The sequence below is a fragment of the Oryzias melastigma genome, linkage group LG21 (genome assembly GCF_002922805.2).
Source record: "Oryzias melastigma strain HK-1 linkage group LG21, ASM292280v2, whole genome shotgun sequence".
In the NCBI taxonomy this organism is placed as follows: Eukaryota; Metazoa; Chordata; class Actinopteri; order Beloniformes; family Adrianichthyidae; genus Oryzias; species Oryzias melastigma.
In genome coordinates this window covers 3,923,852-3,939,715 of record NC_050532.1, presented here as the reverse complement: position 1 = coordinate 3,939,715, position 15,864 = coordinate 3,923,852, and the positions used below count along the sequence as shown (strand labels likewise).

Genomic DNA, 15,864 nt, shown 5'->3' with positions numbered 1-15,864 from the left:
TATACATGACAATATGTGACTTTTGAACAATTTTACTGTCTGAAATTGTTTAATTTATTAAGTGTTAACTCAGAAGTGTAATTTGTTACTACAAAGCACATCAACAGTAATGTAACTGTGAAGACTTTTACATCTGCAGTATTACTGCAAGAAAACACCAACGTTGACATTCAGCCGTAAGGAACAAACCTGCAGACGTAGAAACAAACAAACAAACAAACAAAAAAAGAAGTTCTGAATCTCTATATCACTTCAGAGGATGCTTTAAAAAAAGAATCTTTCCTTCATCATCTGGATAAAAAGAACCGATAAGTGAACTGAACTGATGCTCTATGTAACCTATTGTAATGATCACATTTATGTTGCTTTCCTTTACTGCTGCAGTCGAGGCGACAACGCTCCGGACCATGGATCAAATAGTCCACTTTTTGTGAAAAAGTGATCTAAACCAAAAAAAATAGCAAGATGAAAGTACTAAACATTGATTGATTATTTAGATGACTATAGTAAAAGTGGGATAGCACACCATGGAGGTGTGACGTCTCGAGGAAAGATGAAGGACTGCTGCTGCGTGAGGTGGGATAAATATGCGTCAATGACTATTAACGCATTAATTCTTTTTGATTAATCGCGTGCATTAACTTTCTCAGCTCTACTTCTAAGTGATTTTTTTTTCTTCTTTTTTATGCTTTTGTCTTTTTTTTTTTGACTGTTGCAACATATACTCTGGAGCGACTCATAGGGTACATAATACAAACCATTGGTAATGCATAAGGATGTGTACAACATGTCTTTTGTGCAAAGCAATTTACTGCAGTGATTGTAGCTGTGATGATCACAAACACTGAAAGTAAAGCTGAGTTTTCTGCCAGCCTTCTCTCAACCATCCATTCAGGACTTTACCTTCATTTGAAAAGCTTTTTTATTTTTGTTTCAATGTCACACAAAGATTAGTCCAGATGTGACAGAAGCAATTAAAGTTATAGAAGGAGCTCCACACCAGTTTGTTCGACAGGTTTTTCTGTTTCTGTCAGTGTATTTCCACCCCCCCTAAAAAAACACACACACACAGACACACTTCCCCCCAGCGGGTAACTCGGTAAAAAGAGGCAAATACAAAATCACAATCACAAAAACCATCTCTACAGGACGTCAGTCTCCTCAGCCTCTCCTCCGGTCTCAGGTTGCTTCTCTGGCGGCGTTTTGTTGTTGCCAAGTGACAACAGCGGATCATGTAAACGATGTTCCTCAAAATGGTAAAAAATAGTCAAAAAAAAGTCAGCAATAACCTATTGAAAACATTAACAAGCAAACTATGGCACCTGGCAGGCTGATGGTGCCAATTAGAAAAAAAGCTGACCTTCATTGACCTTCAGAGAGCAGAGATATACAATATCACTAAATGTCCAAGACATGATTTCTTAGTTCAGGGTGTCTTTCTCCCTGCTTTTCTTTAACGTTTGTATCACAATTGTCTGTTTAAATTGGATTTTTCTCTAGTCTCCTTACACTTTATGTGCAAATATGTTCAATTTACCTTCAAAGCATTTTATAGGAATGATCTACACTAAAATTTCTACGTTTTTTCTTTAGTTTTTATCTTATTTTTCAACACAAGTTGAGTTTTTAAAACTTAGATCTTGTTCTCTGGTTCAGAAAGCTTCCACACCATCATTAATGGATATGACTATTAATAAGATCTGTAGGATAAACATAAAAAAGTTCCTTCCTGAAGTGCTTGTGAGTCCTCCGTTGCTGTGTGTTTGAGAGAACGCACACCACCTTGGCTTTGATGTTGAAACACTCGAGTATTGTTACGTTCTCAGCACAGCAGGGAGTGGGATATGTTTAAGGATAATTATAACTGCCTCCATTATTTTTTCTTTAAATGTCTCCAACCAGTCACTGCATAAGATCTTTGATGTGGAAAATAGTCCAGTTCTATACACATACTCATATAGGTGTTCCTATTGTGCAATCAGGGATGAAATGAAGATACATTGAAAGTAATAGGGGTACATAATAGAAGGTTAATACTGAAATATAGTAGCATGTTTAGCACAGAAAATAATCAAGAAATCTTTTCTTGTACTGTAGCAGCAAAGGAAAATGCATTTTTGTTGCCATTAATTTCTCACAATGTTTTTTTAGAAAAAAAAAAACACAATAGATTCATCTTAGTTCATTTCATGAAACAAGAAAGACAATAAAATGATCTTAGAAAAGTATGTGCATGTTTGCACATAAATGCAACAGCCTGTTATAAAATAAATATTGTATATTAATCTGTTGAAATCGATAAGGTCACTTTTTATTATTTACGTAAAATTGTGTCAAAGAGCGTTTAGCTGTCAGATTTGTCGTTCTAAATCCAAACAATGGATTTTCGTCCCTGTCGCCTTTTTGACTGACGTCACCGTGAAAAGGGTCTATTAGAAACAGAAATGTGGCAACAAAAAAGGAAGTAAATTTGGCTTAAAATCGAAAAAGCAAACGTTTTAGACGGAAGGTCAGGACTATAACCCGTTCAGTCCACTAGAGGCTGGAAGCTGCAGCCCTACCTGTCCGACTGAAGAGCTCAAGAAATCAAAGATTTTGTGAACCAGCAGAGATTTGGAGAGAGATATTAGCAGTGGATATCCATACCTTCTGGCCCACTTGATAGAAATCCATCCATCCATTTTCGTATCCCAGTGTATCCCTTTCGGGGTCACAGGGCAGTCAGAGGCTAACATTGGGCGAAGGCAGAGTACACCCTGGAGAGGTCGCTAGTCTGTCCAGGGTAAGAGAAAGAATAAATGAGGCAATTGGATGAAAGATCACTTGGCTTGATGAGTATTCAACTTCTTGGTAAACCACAGAAACTCAAGGACTGACAACAAAGACCAGATGTATTCTGCAGACAAGGTTTTGCCTTCTGTGAAAACACCAAATAGACGACAAATAGATGCATCAAAAACTGATGCCTCAGTTTCAACTGGCCTTACGAGTGGATACATGACAGCATCACTCGTACTATATTAGTGCACGCAACTTATGCTTAGGCTTATAAATACTTCACGATACAATGACCACAAACCAGTATGGATCAACCCCCGGTGCGTGTGAGGCCTAAGGAAGGTTTCACGAAGCTATCTCTCCATGGAAGGTGTTTTTTGAAAGAATAACACAGAACATGATTCCTCTAAACAATTGTAAATCAAATATTTTTCATAAGAAAAGATATATAGAATTAAAGCCTTAAATGTTTATATTTTTAACTTGTTTTCAAGAATGTGAACAAGCTCTATTATTATTATTTCTAAGCTGAATCTGAACAAGCTCTGTTGATTTCAGAGTTTATTTTTGTTTTTCTTAATGTTAACATAGAACAAACAGATAATATTGATAGAAATGTGTAGAAAAGTAGACTGCAAATACACAATAAAATGCTACATTTTATTAGAAAAATGACAAAATCCAAAAATAAGCACATTTAAAAACATATACAAACATTTCTGAATTATTTGTGAACTTTAAATGATTCTAACCAGACTCATCTTATTTTATTGAAGATCTCTTCCAGTTGATCTAACTTAAGATGCTAACGCTGCTCATCCATTTTCTATACTGTGGTTAACAACTATAACTGGATCATTATTTATGTGAAGCTCCATACCAGCTCGTATGCTTTGATCCGTATTGGAAGACAGTTGGGGCCACAATCAACAAGCATCGTATCTCTGTGTATCTCTGTTCTATTTATAGGGAGGAGATAAAAGAGCTCAGATAGAGCATTCGAACCATCAAGAACATCTGCAATAAGTAATCAATAGCTAAGTAGGTAATTTACTTATAATCGAATTTAAATCTCCTAAATTAAATTATCTTGAACTTTAGTGACGTAAAGTTGTTTTTTTAAGACATGAATATACTGTTTGAGAACACGAGGCAGTACTGGTGCTTTGCACTGCTAGCGCTGAAAGCTTCAGATTCTGATGGAATAAGGAAATACAGGAGGACTGAAGGGGGAAACATTTCTTGCAAGTGTTAATACAAGAATTATGAAGACAGAATTTGTAAAATAAATAAATAACCTCAGTTGTAAAGTTTATATTACAACACCCCAAACCAAATGTAAAAATTATCTATGAAAGCTAGTAAGAAATGTTTGCTTTCATCACAAATGGGCTTTCTGATGTCAGGACCCCCAACTTGGAGTCACCATAAATTTATACTGATCAGCAACACAAATCATTATACTTTGTAAACCTATTTGGAGAACTTTAAGTCTTATTTGTCTGGGTGATGTTTTCTTGTTAAATAGGGGGACCCACCATATCTGTGCTACCTCTCAGCTGTGGAGTCTCTTACACCAATGTGATGTGTCATGTGATGTATGTCCAAGAACCCTCTGAATGTGGGTTCTTGAACGTGCTTTAGTGTTAACACTGGACTGTCTCTGCCCGCCACCTAGAGGAAGCTTTGTGCGAGAAGTGGAAGCGGTGTAAATCTCACAAATCTTGCCCCAGTAAAAGCTCTATGTGATTGAATTGGCGTCATATAATTCCATCTGAGCACATACCGCATTTATACATTTTTCATCCACGGTCAATTTAAAAATAGTCAGTACTTTGGTGAATTAAAAAGGACACAATTCATTGCAAATCTGAATCCCTGACTGATTAAACCTGGTTTAGCTTACAATGTGCATCCTATGGTTGTGCGTTTTGTAAGCAGAGTCCAAACAAGAGCCTAAAAACATAGACTTGTCACTGGAAGAGGTCGCTTGAACATGTGTTTCTGAGGTCAGAGCGAATGTAGCATTAAGCCTGGTAAACAAATCTTCATGCCAAAGTAAACCTAAAATCATGGTGTTTGTTCCCATAGATTTACATACTAAAGTAGACCATCTCAAAAAAAAAAAAAACCTTCTATTTTAATCATAGACTATGACTTGATGTTCAATTGACCTCATCATGGTAAAAACTCTTGCATTTATGAAGTATTTTGAATATGAACATTAAAGAATCTATAGCAAATACAGTATAGTAATGTATTCATTGTTTATGAAATGACTTCTTAATAAATAAATTGAAGTAAGCAGATAATTGGTAAATACTTATTTGCAGAAAGGAGGGAGGATTTGATAGTTTTCATTCATCTTGACTTCTTGAAAAATATATTATGAGTTAAACAGTAAAGAGAAAAAAATAGAGGTTAGTTTTGCAAGATTCTTTCCACAAATTTAGTCAAGTGTGTTTTAATGTAGATACATATGCTACTGTTGTAATGTGTCACTTTGGCAAACAACAGGCATCACCTGTGTTTGTGAATATAACACAAAAATAAGAAAATAGAGGGCAGACTTTTTTTTTTTATATGACTGAGATGTTCCAAAGCCAAAAAAGAAGGTATTTGTGAGGAGAACATTGTTTCCAAGCCCTGAAGAGCAAAAATTAAGTCAAGTCAAAAGTCTTGCCATGTGAGACTAGAGTGTGAATCAAGTTCAAGACCCCAGAATGCACAAACACAACACCAATTAGAAAATGTGTGATTTATGCAGCATCTATTTGTTATTGTAGCTCTAAATTAGGAGAAGAGGAGCGAACTGGTCAGTGACTGCAGCACTTCTTTTTCAGTTAAATCTTTACTTGTTCACCTCTGACCAAAGTTGAGAAAAAATATATACAAATTCAATTTAATTAATTGGATTTTTACTTAAAAGGAAAAACCTTTTATTTTTTTTATGTAGTTTTCACCCACTCTACCAATTGAGGTTTTTTTCTAATGGTTTTTAATCCTCGACATGCTATATTTTCTGCACTATAGGGTGCATTGGAATCAAAGGCACGCCATCAATTAATGGTCTATTTTCAAACTTTTGTTATATTTAAGGAACACTATAAGGTGATTTAAACGAGAAAAGAGAGGGAGCTAAGTTTGTCAGTCAGATTTTTATAGTAACTCCTGAACTACTGTGTAACACGCTACATGTTAGCCACATAGAAACGAAATGCGTATTGTGAAAACACATTTTCGCATTACCTGTAAGTCCCAACTTTGTTTGCAACATGTACAAAACAGACTGATGTGGCTAAAAAGAAGGAAACTGTGGTTACGGTTAATTCCCAACCTTGTTTGTAACACCTAAAAAAAATACAAAGATTTTATTAAATGCACTCACAGTAACTCTTGATCTAGTTTGTAACACGCAACACATTATAAGCATTAGACGTTGTGGCTGCATTTTCTGTATGCGGAAGCAAGTCGGTTGCATCGCTCATCCCGCATGCGCGAACCACACGTCACTTCCGCTCTTCACCCACTATACCACAGAGTCATTTCCAAACAGTAAAACTCATTGATCACAAGAATTTATGTTTTTCTCAACAACCGAGAGCTTCTCCTGACTGGATAACAGTTCGAAAAAAAAGCCACCGAGTTACCGTTAATAACGTGTTTGGATTACCGGAGAAAATAAAGTGTTTTGAAGTGGCGCTGTATCCTCTTAGCTTAGGGAGTAAACTGCCGTCATGTTGTACTACAGAAGAAGAAAACATTTGTAGTCCGTTTGTAGTCACTGAAAGATCGTAAAGTCCTGATCCTTAACGTGTCTTTCTCCTTTGGTTTTTTTCAACAATAAGTGAACGTTTTCACTATGATAATCATTTTAAGTGCTATATTAACATCCTGCGAGGTTATTATTGTTGTTACCGTCCAAAGACCGGAAAATGCTCGAGCTGAAGTGACGTTTGGTTTGCATATGCGGGAGACGGGTGCAACCGATTTGCTTCCGCATACAGAAAATGCAGCGACAGACGTGTTAGCATATTCACAATACCTGTAATTCCAGACCTTGTAGGTAAAATGCAGAAAAAAGAAGTTTGTCATGCTACACATTAGCCACATAAGAAGTGTTAGCCACGTTAGTATATTCACAATACCTGTATCTCCAAGCCTTGTTTGCAACATGTAAAAAAGTATCTGACTCGCTACACATTAGCCACAGTAGAAATGGTAGTCTCATTAGCATATTCACAATACCTGAAACTCCCAACTTTGTTCGTAACATGTACAAAAACAGACTGATACAGCTAAAAAAAATGTAACTGTGGTTATGCTAAGTCCCAACCTTGTTAGTAATGCATAAAAAACAGTTCGACACACCACATGTTAGCCACATGTTAGCCAACATTAGCATATTTGCAGTTCTTGTAACTCCCAACCTTGTATATAACATGACAAAAGCACATTCCAACACGCTACACTAGAAACGTTAGCCATGTTAGCGTATTCACAGTTCCTGTAACTCCCAACCTTGTACATAATGTGCCAAAAAACACATTGCAACACATTAGATTAGAAACATTAGCCATTTTAGCATTTTCACAATACCTGCAACTTCCAACCTTGTTTGTAGCATCTAAAAAAGTAGTCTGAACGCTAAACGTTAGCCACATTAGAAACGATAGCCGCGTTAGCATGTTCACACCTGTAACTCCCAACCTTGTTTGTAACTTGCACAAAAACAGTGATTTCGCTAAAATAAATGTTACTGTGACTATGCTAACTCCCAACTTTGTAAGTTACACATTTAACAAAAGCAAACACACTACATGTTACGTTAGCGTATTCACAATTACACTTAACCAAACATTTTGACAGCTTTGTGTACCTCTCAAAATTGCTTCAACATCATCCAGCACAGCTAGAAATAATCTGTATATTTAGCGCTTTAGATAATAAAAGAGTCTGTTGTTTTCTTTTTTAAAGGAAAAAGAAAAATTAAAGCCTTTCAGTGTACCTTACAGTGCAAAAAATATGGTTGCTACTTTTTTTTGTTAGTGGGGCGAAAGCATAATAATTTATGTACATAAAGAAATGGTTATCTGAATGGAAGTAAACTTACTAAAAGTATGTGTAGGAGACCTCATACAGAATTTCCTTTCTTTTCTATCCTCGTGTTGTCAGTGCAGCCTCATATCTCTGCTCTCTTTACCACATCTGCTTATCCTCATTTGTTTGCCCAGTGCACCCATTGTGTAATTACCTATAGCAGTTTGATATGTAATTAAAATTGTATCAGTATCCATTGTAATTTGTACTGTGTGATTAGCTAATAAAAGTGCAAACTGTTGTGCCTAAAAGCCCGTGACCGCCCCTCTCTCAGATATCAGTGAGCCTTACTGCCCCGATTTGCATACAAGCAGGTGCCGCATCCCAGACATCTGATCCAGTTAAAAACACAATCAAATCCTTTGAGACTGAGGCACTTTTCAAGACCGCGCTCATCAAACAGTGTTTTGCATTGAGGCGCAAGATAGATTTTTTCAATTGAATACAAACACCAGACAGAATAAACGTTCAAACAACTCTCAAAACCTACTCCCTCATATTAAAGCTAATGAACAAACTGCAAAAATCCCCTCTAAATTAATACAATACTATTCAATAAAATGCTGGGCGGGGTTTGGTCTGTTTTGAGTATGACTAACAGATGTAACTAATTGTACCATGGGGTTCAAAACAACTCAAAAGAGATGTTCTGAAGACATAAAAGCATCTCTTTATTTTTCAGAGTCACTAAAACTTCTTTTGATTGCAAAGCTAGATGGGTCTGAACTTCCATCAGCTTTGATGTTTGCACAAAAACACTGTAGCAGGCAGGAGGCTTTGGCATGTGGTTCTACGGTCAAATAGCAGTTAGGCTAAACTTCATGGAGGAACCTTTATTTCTTAAAAAGTGATGAATTGTGGTTTTCTTTTGGCAGTCAGATGGAAACTGAGTATGGTGAGAAGACAATACCTAGCTGGCTGTTTTGGACCAGCTGTGAATAGTGGAAGTTTAATGAGGCTGATTTTTAGGGTTTTAAGGCTTTTTAGGACTATGCAGACTTCCAGTTTAGTGGAAATTGTTTTAGGAAGGAACTTTTCTTCTAGTTTAAGTGTGCAAACATCAAAGTCTCTAAAGAAGTGGGTTTATAACTGTGGTTTGGCTGTCCTGCCAAAAAATCCTGTTTTTTGGTTATGGATTTTTTTTTGTCTTCAAGTTAAGCAACCAATGATCAAGCATCATTTCATTCTAAAATTGAATTTTTTTTTTTTAATTGACTGAATTTTCAGCCCTTTAACTGGAATTTGAACTATGTTTAGATAAAGAGCTAAACTCTGATTTTGTGTGTGTATTTTTGACATGTTCTTGTGACTTTCCTCTGATGATGGAGAACATATATAAAGAAAATATATCTTAAAATGTCATTTTCGAGTTTTTTTTTATTTTATTCAAATTGTTGTAAATCAGGAGTAGAGGAAAATTGCAGTTTGAAAAACAGCTTATTTGTTAAATAGCAAAAAATAGCACAATCACAATTGGAAAGCCTTTACAATAGATAAAAAAATGATCAGAGTGAGACATGTGAAAAATTCTTGTCTTGTCAGGCTTGACATTCACTGTATCCACTACACGTTCTCATTCCCAAGTCGTCGACATGTCCCCAACTCGTCGTTTTTTGACATGCTGACTGTTCCAATTAAATCAAGGATCCAGTCGTTATGTCGGATGTGATACTGGACGCAGTACCGCATCAGAACCGATACAGATCTGCGTCCTGTACTGGGTTAAGGTTAGACTTGGGGTACTAGTGAGGTTCATGTTCCTGTAAAGGTTTGCCATCCGGAGGTTGGGGAGCATTTATTTAATTGGAACAGCCAGCCAAGTTGGGGACACCCAAAACATACATTTTTGACATGGAGGGGTCTTTCGCCAAGCGTCAATATGTGACGACTTGGGAATGAGAATGTGTGGTTAATCAGGATTATTGTAATTAGGGCATCTCCTGCTCCTACTTGTACTAAGAAACCCTCTTTCTGTGAAAGCTCTTATGACACTTGACACTATAACAGAATAATTTGGCGCATTTTTTTTACAATGTATGGATAGAAGTAAATCTAAAGAAGAGAACACCAAAGATACAAACAGGAAACGTGACATATTTAATAATGGGTTGGGTTTTTTTTACAGTTAAACCCTTAGTCACAAGTGCGCACTATCTGTCGGTAAAAAATTATACAATCAGATTACAGTTTGTGTGGGCATCCAACAGGCCGTGCTATGCACGCCAACACACTCTCATCCACAACATTTGGTTACGGACCTTCCGCGTTGGACAATTGGGTGTCTCTAACTTTTTTTTTTTTTTTTTGACGTGCTGGCTGTTCAGTAAAATCAAGGGTCCGCAACACTTGGGACGTGGTACCAGATGCGGTAGCGGACACAATACCAGACGCGGACTGGTCCTCGGGACATATCCAGTACAGGGACTCAACTTGTTACGACTACCCGAACCAATACCAGACGCAATGCTGGACGCAAACCAGTACCAGGTTAGGATTAGAGAACCGGTGTGCTCCACATTCCGATACAGTACTGGTTCTTGTTTGTGGCCTGGAGGTTGGGGACCCGTGAGTGATTTAATGGAAACAGCCAGCAAGTCAAAAAACGATGAGTTGGGTCACCCAAAACGGTGAGGGGTCCTTAACCAAACATCAGTTAGAATGGTTGTATGGACACTTATGTATCACTTGCAGACCCGTGCATGTAGCATTTGCACGTCATCAGTAAGAAACCCTTATATGACCTTACTAATGACCTACGGTGGGGCATCAGGGCATCATCCAATAAGTGAGTGTAACTTACATTTTCATCAGAAATACTTCTCGATACAGTTACCACACGCACAACAATAATTTGTTCCATTCATGACGTTTCTTGAAGTGGCCCCATGAGCCTTAAAGGATCTGTATGACACACCTGGGCTCCCTTTAAGATGCGGCCACACCTGTCTACCAACATCCATGGTCCAGGACAACCTAAAAACCTACAGTACCCATATAGGCGCATCCCCCGTGGATGCATGTAACTGAGGATGGAAAATACTGTGAGGAACTTGAAAAGAACTGCTTGATAAATCCTGACTTGTCTTTCTTCTAAAGACATTTTGCTTTGTTTTACTTGAAATATCTTAAAATGCGTCTGCTTTCCGTTTCAGCCCCTGTGACCGACAAGCCGCCGAAGATCCTTTTTCCCACGGAAAACAAGATTAGCACCATAGAGCTGCATCTAGGTAAGATCATCATGGGATTTCCTCCAGCTGCTGTCAGTTTTGTCTGAGTTGTTTGAAACAGCAACTAGAGAATGACAGGAAATGGATGACTTTACAAATCCTCTCCAGCACACCTCCAGGCGTTGAATACAGATCGATGATGACACGTTTGTTTGCTGGAGAGATAGCAGAAGATAAACAACTGCAGAAGTGGTTTTAGTATATGCAAATGATGGGTGCTAATGTCCCTTAGGCTGTTTTGTCAACAATAGAGAGCCCATATGGTGCCAGGGTTCCACATGCTGGCTCGCCACATTGAACGGCGGTCGCTTTCCATCGCTGTTGTTTGTCTTTTCTGACGTGGGGTCACAATGGGACTACCATGTGGGCACGAATGCAAGAGAGTATATGAGAGTGGTTTGTTTGTTTTTCTGTGACAGCATATTGCTTGATTTCTGGGCACAGTCCGCTGTCCACATGGTGCTTATCCGTTCTGTGAATGGCTAATGTGTCTGTCATGGTGAAGCCGATCAGACAAGACTGAGAGGTCTGGAGAAGCAGAGAAGGACTGGAAGAGTTTGTGACAGAAAGAGAATTGTGGAGACAAAGGCAAAGGCGGTGCAATAATTCACCAAGCGCTTGCCTTTTGTTTTCTATCTGATGCTACTGGAATGCAGGTAGTTCATTTAAAATGCCTCCACGGCTGGCTGATCAAGGGTGAAAAATTGCTGCTGTTGATAAACTGACAGCCTGAGCCTCACATGTCAGCCTACTCACAGCAATGCATGAACAGGTTACACAATAGGCCCTTAAGCTATTTGTGTCGTTTGTCTCTATCCTGATTCCATGGAGATTTCAGGAAAAGCTCGGCTTCTCTTTTGAGACTGTTTCACAGTTGTTTCTCAAAGTCTCTCTGCTCGCTCTTTCTTTAGTTTGTTTTGTGTTGTTCTGATCTTGTGTTTAGCTCCATGCCCGGTTTTATATGTGTGTGTTGAGGACGACTCACAGGCTCCCATACAAATGACTTAGCAGGATAAAGTGAAGCAGGGATTTAGAAAGGAAAAATATTTGGATACAGAAAAATAAAAAAAATAGTAATACAAAAAGTGAAGCAGAAGAAGCAGAAGGTAAAATGTTTAACATTGCAGTGCACACGGGTTTTTGGATACTCTTTTGGCATATGGTGTCCAACTGTTCTGTCGCTACCTGATACTTTTACTCACAGTTGGAAGAGACTTGGTGCGAAATGTTGAAGCAATACAGATTTTGTAAATCTTGCTTTTTCTTTTCCAGCTGAAAGACTTGGTGTCTTATACAAACTGATCTCATTTAATTTTCCTCCATGATCTTTTGGTACTTCCATGTTTTGAAAAGGATGCTACTCGTGCGTCACTACCAAAATCGAGTCTCTGATTGGTCTTAGTTCAACTGGTTGTTGTTGCGTGATCAGTGGCTGCGCGTTTGGTGCGTAAAGCCCAAAAAACTTGTTTAACAACGTGTCCAAGACTTCTGTACACGAAAACCCAAAATGTGCATACAGGTGCGTTTACTTAGACTTTTCATTGGAAGTGGTCGCTTGAACGTGTTACCAAGCCCGGAGTGAACGTAGTATCAGGATAAGTTCAAATTCAAAAACTTCCATCACATTAACCAGATTTAGACAGTGTCAGTGGTTCAAGATACTTAAGTTTTGAGACATGAATATGAGTTTTAGTGTTTCTTAATTCATATATTAGCCAGCAAAAAACAAGCTGGAGTCGAATCCTTGTTTTAAATATCCTGACATAAAAAAATCCACAATTAGCAAGGTTATGGAAAAGACACTATTTAGCCACTTCCAATGAAAGGTTTCCTGCTACGCAACATAATTTCAGTTCTAGTTCTCGTTCTAAGTCATAACTTCATCCCTCCTGACCACCAGAGGCAGTGCTTCAAGCACTGGGCGATCCTTCTTGCGCATGCGTAGTTCGAGAATTTGTTGACTACAAAGTCACCTGTGACCTTCAGGTGACCCACACGAGGCAATAAAGTCAGGAGTGCGGTCCCAACTCCAGAAACACAAGGAACCCGAGGGACCGGGGACTCTGGCGGCCATTCATAGAACCGTTGTTAAAAATGTACCTTTCGTTTGTATGCTATTACGTGGTGAGATCACAAGGTTCCCTCAAGAGCAAAAAGAGCAATTAAAAACCCTGACATGCATATGAGTAGCTAAAAGTCCACATGAATGTCAACATGACTTAACTTCACTGTGCGTTGGATGCACAAGTAAATCTTTAGCCGCATATAATTGTCAGCTAGCAGTAGCTTGTGCAAGCTAGCAAGCAGCTGTTCTCAGCTAATATTTATTTTATGATGAGTTAATCACCAATTAGCTGACTAAAGCCAGTTGTGTGAAGGTTAAGGCAACTTTCAAGCATTGTTTGTGTGAACTCATGACTGACAACCCATGATAAAAAATAGATGTCCTATTAGTGCAGCATAATTTTTCTTTTTTTTCTTTTTTTAATTCAACTACAGTTACAGAACTCTTCTGCTGAGGTTTATCTTTATTTCAAATGGTCTTCTAGAAATAACTAGAATAAGTGACTCACAAAGGAAGGGGGGTAGTCAAAATCCCATAAACTTCTAATGAGAAATATCACTGTAAAGCTGTCCAAATCAACAATTCCAAAATTGAGAGCCCTAGAAATGCTCCAGATTTTTCAGCGAAAATCCATTGTGCACTGATGCTCAATAAATTTGGGAATATGGACCATAATGCATTGCGTTTGCTCTAAGTTTTATTTATTTATTTATTTATTTTTTTAATAAACCATCTACGTAATGTTTAGGTTTTCACCTCATGAAATCGGTGATGTCATATTCACAGTTTAAAAAAAAGAAAAAAGAAGTAGTAAGCATAGTTACTTTTTAGGATTTTTAAAAGTAGCTTTTAAAATCCAGGGCACTTGATAGTCCTGCACTATATATTTTTTTATAATTAGCAATTACGGTGGGAATTCAGACATAGCCTCAGTCATTACATTTATCAAGAATAACCATTCTTTGCTCTGATACCTTTTTTAACATGTTTATGCTAATACTTTTTTTCTCTCTTTTTTTTTTTTTTTTTGGATTGACAGATTTCATGTAGCCTGCTTTTTAAAGTGCTAGGGTTGTGGACGTCTAACAAGCCCACCCCTGATAACCAAGAGTGCCATAGAAATGCTGACTCTGACTGACTCGGACCAATCACTCCCCACCAAAGATTTTTGGTCCCAATATGGTAAAGTTTGTACCGTGAAAATTATGACTGAATGACTTAATTTCCTTCCAGCCATTTTTTATGTGTGATGTCACACTTGGTCCAGTTCTCATATAAAGTAAAGGGGGCTAAAAACTAAGTCATGCATCAAAATGCCCCACCCTCATTCCCATTGATTACAGGTATCTAAATCTACAAACCACAGAAATCCAGATTTTTTGGACTCTCAATTGTGTTTATCAAGCTCAAAAAATGACCAGATATGTCTTGGATGAGGTCATAGATTTTACTAAACTCATACAGGAACATAGCAGTCACTCTCATGGGCTCTTTGGCATATGGTCTACATTGACAAGTGGAAGCTGAGGAGTCATCCCATAATGACACCTCTTGGCACTTCTATCAGTGAAAGTTATGGGCGAGCAGGCCAAGGGGGGATTCTGGAAGATTGTGTTGTGTCATACAGTCAGCTCCAACACACATCTAGCAAGGCCTAAATCAGTGAGACATCAAGGTAAACACTTTGCACCGTGTATGTTGTTTCGTCCTCTAGATAAGCATTTTTTCTTTATTTTGCTACATTTATTCGTTATCTTCCTTTCTAACCCTTGTTAAGCCATGGCTAAAGCATGGGGAATGAAGCAACATGACAAAATTAAGACAAGGGGAGCTGGTGAAGCCTGGTGGATTGGTAGTAAAATCAGAGCCGTAAGCAGAGAGATAAATCTGCAGTCCTGCCAGGAAACCCAGCTTCAGTTTATCTCCTATGCTGTTGCAACCAGTGCATGTTTCAAATAGCATCCATCTTAGATAGTGTTACACAGCAACTGAGCTAGCAGACATAAATCACTTATGTTGCATAAACCCTTACAGAAGACACTCAGCGGGGATGCAATGGATGAACTGGCAAAGAGGATGATGCAAAGATTTTGCCACACTGTGCACAACAGTGACTGAAAGTGTAGAGGAGACAGTGAGGAGTCACGCTGGTCATGTCAGAGGACTGAGAGGTGGCAGATAGTTGAGAAACAAGGACACGGTGAAGGTTTGATTTTTCATTGACCTTCTGTTCCGAGGTCTGCTGGCTCTGCAGTAGAGTCCTATTCTGCTTCAGGGCCAAAAATCCTACATTTACAGGTTCCATCATTATAGACCGTGCTCATTAAACTCCAGAGCCACCAGTGAAACGCTGCATGAGAGCAGTTGTTATGACATAAATCTGCCTAAGGGCTTCAGAAATAATCAGGAATATTACCACAGTGTCATACAACTTGACATTTTACATTTTACATGTGGTTTTTACCAGGCGTTTTATTAAGAATTTCTGAGCTTGTCTTTATTCATTCAGTCACATCTATTGCTATCCACTCATTGTCTAAAACTGTTTATCCCATGAAGTCAAGGGCCTAACCTGGTTACTGTTGGTCAAGGGCGGGGCCACAATCCCACACCCCTACACTTGCACATTCACACCCAGGGACAACTTAGAGAACCCAATTAACCTATTAAGCATTTTTTTGGACTGTGGCAGGA

General features: G+C 38.2%; 1 protein-coding gene across 5 annotated transcripts in view; it reads left to right on the top strand.

Moving 5' to 3' along the window:
- il1rapl1a (interleukin 1 receptor accessory protein-like 1a) overlaps positions 1-15,864 on the top strand; it is a 260,744-nt gene that overhangs the window by 176,537 nt on the left and 68,343 nt on the right. For all 5 annotated transcript variants that reach the window (XM_024286881.2, XM_024286882.2, XM_024286879.2 and 2 more), the window contains one exon: positions 11,031-11,105. In XM_024286881.2, coding sequence (XP_024142649.1) covers positions 11,031-11,105 — 75 coding nt within the window. The remainder of the gene's footprint in view (positions 1-11,030; positions 11,106-15,864) is intronic.